Source organism: Epinephelus fuscoguttatus, linkage group LG5 (assembly GCF_011397635.1).
Source record: "Epinephelus fuscoguttatus linkage group LG5, E.fuscoguttatus.final_Chr_v1".
Classification (NCBI taxonomy): domain Eukaryota; kingdom Metazoa; phylum Chordata; class Actinopteri; order Perciformes; family Serranidae; genus Epinephelus; species Epinephelus fuscoguttatus.
Window position 1 is genome coordinate 22,363,048 of NC_064756.1, and position 8,277 is coordinate 22,371,324.

At 40.6% G+C, this 8,277-nt stretch overlaps 1 protein-coding gene across 6 annotated transcripts in view; it reads left to right on the top strand.

Annotated features, from left to right (window-relative positions):
- dock10 (dedicator of cytokinesis 10) overlaps positions 1-4,818 on the top strand; it is an 83,134-nt gene extending 78,316 nt beyond the window's left edge. For 5 of the 6 annotated variants that reach the window (XM_049576079.1, XM_049576077.1, XM_049576081.1 and 2 more), the window contains 6 exons: positions 1,016-1,162; positions 1,278-1,488; positions 1,584-1,774; positions 1,854-1,954; positions 2,048-2,186; positions 3,731-4,818. In XM_049576079.1, the coding sequence (XP_049432036.1) occupies positions 1,016-1,162; positions 1,278-1,488; positions 1,584-1,774; positions 1,854-1,954; positions 2,048-2,186; positions 3,731-3,778 (837 nt within the window). In that variant the 3' untranslated portion in view covers positions 3,779-4,818. Of the gene's footprint in view, positions 1-1,015; positions 1,163-1,277; positions 1,489-1,583; positions 1,775-1,853; positions 1,955-2,047; positions 2,187-2,378; positions 2,452-3,730 lie in introns of all 6 variants that reach the window. The other variant, XM_049576083.1, reaches the window with a different exon arrangement.
- Positions 4,819-8,277: the final 3,459 nt, after the last annotated feature.

Here is an 8,277-nt window from a genome sequence, read left to right on the forward strand (position 1 = left end):
CCAGTGTTTCTATATATTTTATAATTTACCTTACAAATAAATGTATAGGTCCTGTATGAAGGGCAAAAGATCTCTGCAAAATAAACCAACCAAAAATAAGTTGCATTGAAAACGTTTCCCTGAATTATCTCTGTGAAGAAACACTGTGCAGTTTAGGCTTCTTTTTAAAGAACCTGGATCCTTGACACACTTTCATATTTGTTAATGAGGGGATAGCATTTCCATGCAGGCAGTGGAGCTCTGAAATGAAGAAAGATAAAAAAGCAGATAAGGAGAATATAAAATACTCTCTCTCTCTCCTTGAAAACGGTGGAGAAACATACTGTGCATCTTGTCAATGAGGCACAGAGATGGAAAGACAGCAAGACCAGATTTTTTTTTGCTGAGTCAGTTTCCTTAATTTCTCTGTCTGATCTTTTCTTCCTTTGTTTTTTTATGTATTATATTCTATATCAAGATCGCGGTAAGTTTTGTATGCCTCTGATTTTCCATTTCCTCAGTGCTAACCACTTTTACCTCTCTTCTCCTTCTACCACTATTAACATCTGCTGCTCTTACCCTCTGAAGGGCTTGTGTCAAGCTTGCTGTGGTCCATTTTACTTCCCTTAATCTCCAGTGATGACATTTTTACCTCCCTAAACATTAAGAAGAGCTGATGTCAAACAGCCACAGTGGACAGGAAGATATCTGTTTACAAAAACCTCATCCTCCTTTGACATTTGCCTCCAACGCTGCTTTGATTATGACCTCTGAACTGTCCCACCCAAACTTAACACTGACACCCTGTTAGAGCTGAGCTGTTCTAACATGCGTGTACAAAAATGGCTTAAGATACCACTAGGGGGCAACATAAAATCACACATCTATACAGCGTGTTGTGACAGCATCTAAATATTACATTTGCAATGCATAAACAAAAACACTCACACATACATGTATCAGGCTTTGCTCATTAGTATGTGCGTGTGTGTGTGTGTGTGTGTGTGTGTGTGTGTGTGTGTGTGTGTTCTGGTAGGGTTTCTTTGAGGAGGAGGAGAGCAAAGAGTTCATCTACAAAGAGCCGAAGCTGACTGGGCTGTCGGAAATCTCCCAGAGATTACTTAAGCTCTACTCAGACAAGTTTGGAGCCGATAACGTCAAGATGATCCAGGACTCCAATAAGGTAACTGACAGAATTTTTGAAGATATTAAAAATTAAGCTGTTATTATTGTCAGTTATTGGTGAAGTTGTGGTATTATAAATTCACTTTTGTGTGCTTACTATTCTTTAAAAACAGGTAAATCCTAAAGACCTGGACCCCAAGTTTGCCTACATCCAGGTGACGTACGTGGTGCCCTACTTTGATGAGAAAGAACAACAGGAAAAAAGGACAGATTTTGAGAGACATCACAACATCAATCGCTTTGTGTTCGAGACGCCGTTCACTCTGTCAGGAAAGAAACACGGAGACGTGGAGGAGCAGTGCAAGAGACGCACCATATTGACCAGTAGGTGTAAACAAACAAACAAGAACAAAAAACCTTAAAGCAAACTGTAATGTAGAGTTTGCCTGATCAGTGGGTTTTTATTTCTCTCTTATCAGCGAGTTCCAGCTTCCCCTACCTAAAGAAACGTATCCAGGTGGTGGAGCAGCAGAGCACTGAAATGAACCCGATTGAGGTAGCCATCGATGAGATGTCGCGTAAAGTGTCAGAGCTCAACCAGCTCTGCAACATGGAGGAGGTGGACATGATCCGTCTGCAGCTGAAACTGCAGGGCAGCGTCAGCGTCAAGGTGGGGATTCCTCCAAAGTAAAGATTTCTGGATGAATTTAGGTGCTTTGTTTTGTCTCACCTGATGTCCTTCTTTCTAGGTGAACGCAGGGCCCATGGCCTATGCCAGGGCGTTTTTAGAGGAGAAGAATGCCAAGAAATACCCAGACAACCAGGTGAAACTGCTCAAGGAGATCTTCAGGTATATAGATAAAAATAAATCCATACGTAGATCATTAAAGGTGGGTTCAATGACATGACTAATAATCTGTAAAATTGTGTTTGCACCCTGCAGGCAGTTTGCAGAAGCCTGCGGTCAGGCTTTGGATGTGAATGAGCGTCTGATCAAGGAGGACCAGCTGGAGTACCAGGAGGAGATGAGAGCTCACTACCGGGACATGCTGACTGAACTGTCTGGCATCATGAATGAGCAGGTCTCACTATGCAATGACCAATGAGTGTCCAGACTTGTGTTATTACCACATTTTTTTCCTTATTGACTTGCATGTCATTGAGAGCATCATCTCTTCCTGTGTATTATTTTATGAGACATTTTCATGTGTATCAGCTTCATGTTTTCACCTCAGTTTCCTCGACTTCTTTTCCAACGTTTCCTTTCATTACAGCTACACAAAAGTGTTCTTGCTGCCAGCACCTCCTCTCTCTCTAACAGCTCTCTGTCCACTCTGTCTAAGACCGGTATGTCATGTCATCAGATTCCTTCAGAAAAGACATCTTGTCACCTTGCTACCTGCTTACGCCACTTTATCTTTTCTCCATTTGTCAGCCAAGCTATCCAAAACTAAAGTGCTTGTCTTGATACTTAAAGGAATGCTCACCTGGAAAATGACCATTTGTTTATCTGTTACTCATCGTGTGTTGTGTTGAAAATGTGAACTGAAGTCATTGGGGGACCATGTTAAACAACAGCAAAACTATCAAAACATCAGCTTACAAACTTTCTGCACTTAAAAGCAGAGTTTTAGTGCATGCATGTGCCCAGGCACACTACTCAGCCGAGCGTGAGACTGTACTGAGAACCCGGTCTCACTCTGAAGTTGTCGAAATGCAGCGCTTTGGCAGTGATCTGCGGTGTTAGAAACCAACAAAAAAGGTTGCCTTTAACCTCGGTATGATACGCGGCCGGTTGCCATTGAAGTTTAACAGCATCCGGCAAGGTAAGGGGGAAACAGGACAAGGATGAAAGTTAAGGCGGCGAAAGTCTGACTTAGGCAGTGGGAGGTGTGGTACATGGGTCCAACAAACACCGCCTTTAACCCAAGAGAGCGGTGTTTGTGTCTCATAAGATTCTAAAGCCAAACTCTGTTCTTTTTTCCTAAACCAAACTATGTGTGTTTTGTTGTTGAAGGAAAAAAAAAACTCAATTCGCAGTGTTGTACCAACGTAGTGCGTTTATTTTGAAAGAGACTGAATGTAAATGTTAAATTTCCTGTGAAAACAGAAGTGTATTTTGAAAGAATACAATGCATGTAACAAGCTGAACTTGACACGGTGTCCCACATTGTCAATAACCAACGCACCCAGGGTACCTTGCACGTCGTATGTAGACGTGGTAAGTCCATGACCAAATGTCAATATGTGACAAGGCCAGAGTGAGAATGTGTTGGCATTGACGTGTGTTTTGGCAATGCACGTGTTTAGGAAGTACTGTCTGTACGACTCAACAAATGGTACGTGGTTTATATTGCAGGAGTTGTGTGAAGGTTTGTAAATGGATACTTTGACACAGTTTTGCTGTTGTTAAACCTGATCCTCGTTTACTTCAGTTAATGAAGAATGTTCTCCTTTTTGGATTCTCTGTTCACCTTTGAGGCATGTGGTAAAAACAGGGTTTTCTTTACAAATTCAAGTCAACACATGGTGATACATATGGTCATTGTGCAGGTGAAGTATTCTTTTAATCTCCTTTTGAATTTCCCTGTTCCAATGCAAGCTTTTTATTCTTGCCCTTGTGCAGATTCCTCACACAAGACAACCAGGAACGGAACGTCACAGCGCCTACTGAACGGCCAATAGACTCTCAAGATATCCTTTGTGCCAGGGAGGACATTTTCCTCCCCCCCCATAAAAGGCTTTCGAGTGCCAGTTTGAGCCTCCAGAGTGGCTCATTTCCTTGTTTCTGACTGTAGTTGTCTCCTGCTGCAGGGAGCAGCGGGCTAGTGGAACTGTGACTGCTGGCGAGTGTAGAGAAAACAAGGGATGAAGTGTGTAGACTGTGGTCGTGATAGTCTGTAGTCCTGTCGTTGAACGTTGACTATCTGCAGTAGTGGCCAGGCTGCTGGACTGTTAGCTACTGTTTGTTTTGGTTTTAGAGACTCGATCCATGTGTCATGATATGGATCCCCCCCCCCGCCCTGCCGACTGATTCATCAGCTTGCATACTGACAGACACACACACAAACAAATACACACTGTGCGTATGTTCACACACACACATGCACACAGCCACACAACATGCGCCTTCTCTCCACAGCCCTGTCCCTTTAGAGAACAGTGACCTTACTGAGCTCGAGGTGCGTTCAGCTACGCATGTAACATACACAGTAGCTCTCCGGTGCATTTTGATGACAGTTTTTACATTTTTTCTGTGGAACATCATTGTACTTTAAACTATTTCGAGAGTTCTTGTAAGATGACTAATGTGAAGAAAAAAAATTGGATTACAGGTTTTTTAACTAATGAAGCATCTGAAGAGTTGAACGCACCTCCAGTTCCTGTTTGAATGTAGAGCAGCTCCACATTGCTACTTTGTATCCTTGCTAACGTTCTGGAAATATCAGCTTGCCGTTTTTCAAATGGAAACAAAAAAAAAAAAAGACAAAATATGTTTTGTAACATTTTTATGATTGAAACTGCATTGTTACTGTTATTATTTCCTGTACTGTTTTGAATTGTAAATAAGAAATATTAATATTTAAAACGTTTGAAATGTTTCTTTTATAAAATATACAATATATAAATATTTGTTTAGCTGAATTTAAAAAAAGGAACAAAAACTAAAGTTTTATGTATAACATTTAAATAAAATTTTGTTAATGTCCAAAATTCATGATTTATACTTCACTTCATCCACTGTCATGATGTCAGCGTTGCTACAATCATGTGTCTTCTCTTCTTTCTCTCTTCTCATGAGACATTGCACCTTACCTTCAGATCACCCCTCCTCTCTCTCATGTGGCGCAGTATATTAATTGCATTAATTCAGGTTTGAATGGGGATAAAATAGCTTTTTTAAAATGAAATTGTGCCTTGGCTGCAGCTGTGCACAGCAGCCTCTCATATCCTGTCTATTCACTGGGCCTCAGAGCAGACAGCAGCTAATTATAGATAAATGTGAGGTCCTTCACCTGCACTACAGATGGAAATGTGTGAAATAGAAATGTGTAATGAGCACACTCAGACTGAAACAGAGAAGAAGGAAATCACGTTTTCCCTTGGTCCATGGTGCCAAGATAACAATACCAGTGTCTCCAGTTTTAACATATAGAGGATATAGATGTTTTTAAACTGTACAGTCAGTTTTCAAATTTCATATCCTCAGTCTTCAATTGTGCTCCGTATAATCTGCTTGGTGTAAATGACACTAAAATACATTTTCACTCACTGGCCACATTATTCGGTACACCTTGCTAGTACCAGGTTGCCTTCACAGTTGCCTTAATTCTTCATGGCATAGATTCAACAAGGTGCTGGAAACATTCCTCAGAGATTTTGGTCCATATTGACATGATAGCATCACACAGTTGCTACAGATTTGTCGGCCGCATATCCATGATGCAAATCTCCCATTCCACCACCTCCCAAAGGTGCTCCATCTGGTGATTGTGGAGGCCACTGGAGTCCAGTGAACTCATTGTCGTGTTCAAGAAACCAATTTGAGATGATTTGAGCTTTGTGACATGGTGCGTTATCCTGCTGGAAGTAGCCATCAGAAGATGGGTACACTGTGGTCATAAAGGGATGGACACGGTCAGCAACAATACTCAGGTAGGCTGTGGTGTTTAAACCATGCTCAGTTGGTACTAAGGAGCCCAAAGTGTGCCAAGAAATATAATAGAAATATCCCCCACACCATTACACCACCACCACCAGCCTGAACCGTTGATACAAGGCAGGATGGATCCATGCTTTCATGTTGTTTACGCCAGATTCTGACCCTACCATCTGAATGTGGCAGCAGAAATCCAGACTCATCAGACCAGGCAACGTTTTTCCAATCTTCTATTGTCCAGTTTTGGTGAGCCTGTGTGAACTGTAGCCTCAGTTTCCTGTTGTTAGCAGATAGGAGTGGCACCTGGTGTGGTCTTCTGCTGCTGCAGCCCATCTGCTTCAAGGTTGGACGTGTTGTTGTTCAGAGATGGTCTTCTGCAGACCTTGGTTGTAATGAGTGGTTATCATCTTGAACCAGTCACCCTAGAGATGGTTGTCTGAAAATCCCAGTAGATCATCAGTTTCTAAAATACTCAGACCAGCCCATCTGGCACCAACAACCATGCCACATTCAAAGTCACTTAAATCACCTTTCTTCCCCATTCTGATGCTTGGTTTGAACTTCAGCAGGTCGTCTTGACCATGTCTACATGCCTAAATGCATTAAGTTGCTGCCACCTGATTGGCTGTTAAGTTATTTGTGTTAATGAGCAGTTGAACAGGTGTACCTAATAAAGTGGCCAGTGATTATATATAAGCAGTGGTACTCAGCTGAAAAAGCCCACTGCAAAGGATGAAAAGGCTCTGCTGCATCAAAGCGTCCAGATAAAAGAGGTCAGGGTTGTTTTGACCTAAAGAGAAGCATTTGGCTTTAGGTCAACCTGTCATGTCATCTCCCTCCACTATCGATGTCACAGGACCAGTTTATGGTTTGGTAAGCACAAGCATTTTTTACAGTTGTGGATGGCTAAAATCTCTTTTCTTTGCATATCAGAAGTCCTGTAGAAACTACACGGAAAGACAGACTTACTGCTGCTGTAATCCTGTCTTAAATGAATGCACAGTCTCCAAAAGCAACAATCCTCTGTTTTGCTTCATTGATTCCTTTTTTCAAAGTCAGAGAGGTCTGAACAAAGCCAGTAGCCAAATGAATCCAAATCTGAGCAGTTTGTTTTGATCTGATTGAGCCTGGAGCATCTCATCATCACTGCTATGTGTCTGTGTGTTGCTTTGGTCTCTGTTTCAGACTGTCTCTGCTGTGTTTACCCTGGAGCTCTGTTCTCCTTTGTGCTTCACATCTTCATCTTCGACTCCATATTTCACTAAAATCATAACTGATGCCCTAGCCAGACTAATTTACTTGTACTTTACTTGGAAACAGGAATTAGCAAAGAGAATGAATTTGTTTTAATTGATAGCAGGGAGAAAAGTTTTGAATCATCTGCGTCTTTTCACTCACTTAATTAACTGATTTGCTAAAGGTTACATAATTTCCCTTTGGTACACTTTGTTGTTAGTATGGTTTAATATGAAATATTAATATTCCATATTGTAGTTAAGATGTTCAGAGGGTGAGAAAGGCTGTGCTTGCAATTATTTTCAAAACCCTGCAGAGTACACCTTTGAATATTTCATTATCTCAAGATAAATGTTCTTGTGATAACACATTCATTTATGTTGATTCTCTGGAAAAACAAAAGGCAAATGTGTCAATAAAACGTCCTGAGATCATTACATTCTGGGTTTACAGGATCTTATACTTCATTCTGCTTAACATAGGCCTCTTGTCCTTGTTTGTGGACACTTTTTGTGCCATCTAGTGGTAGTAAGAGCACAGTACACTAATCCATGTAAAAACAAGATGGCAGCCATCTCTGCCAAGTCAGTCTACAGCCGAACACGACACAATATCCAAAACTTGATCACGTTTTATGGCTGAAACTTGTTCATTCATGATTAATAATATTTGTAGTTTGATATGCCATACAAATTTGCACAATTTTAGCAACAATGACAAACTAAGATGCTGTTAATTAGAAAATACTCATTTGCAAACATTGGGAATTTTTTATCACCTTGTTGAAGGACATTGGGAGTTTATTATCATCTCATTTGAGGACATTGGGGCTTAATTTATTTATCTTGTTATCACTGACGATGATTAGTTTTTGGGTTTTTTTAAACTTCTTAGGTCCTACTAATCCCAAATAGCTAGGGGAAACTGAAAATGCATACCAAACAAAATTTGGAGTCTCAGGAGGATAATGAGATAATTTATCATGAAGAAAATTGAATAAAGATCACATAATTATCCCATGATCTCAAGAAACAAAGGGTTGTTTTCTGTTAATGAATGATCTTCTTAGAGAATTGACATAAATTAATGTGTTATGAGAAAATGAGCTTTGTATTCTTGAGCTGATCTTTAGGTAATGACATTAAAAACATAACTGCAAGGACGACGGTTCTTGGCTTCCATACAGATGTTTTCTAGACAAACTAGCCATGTTTTTGACACTATTTTACATATAGTATTTTGTGTGCAACTACTAGCCTATACTAAAACGACCCTCT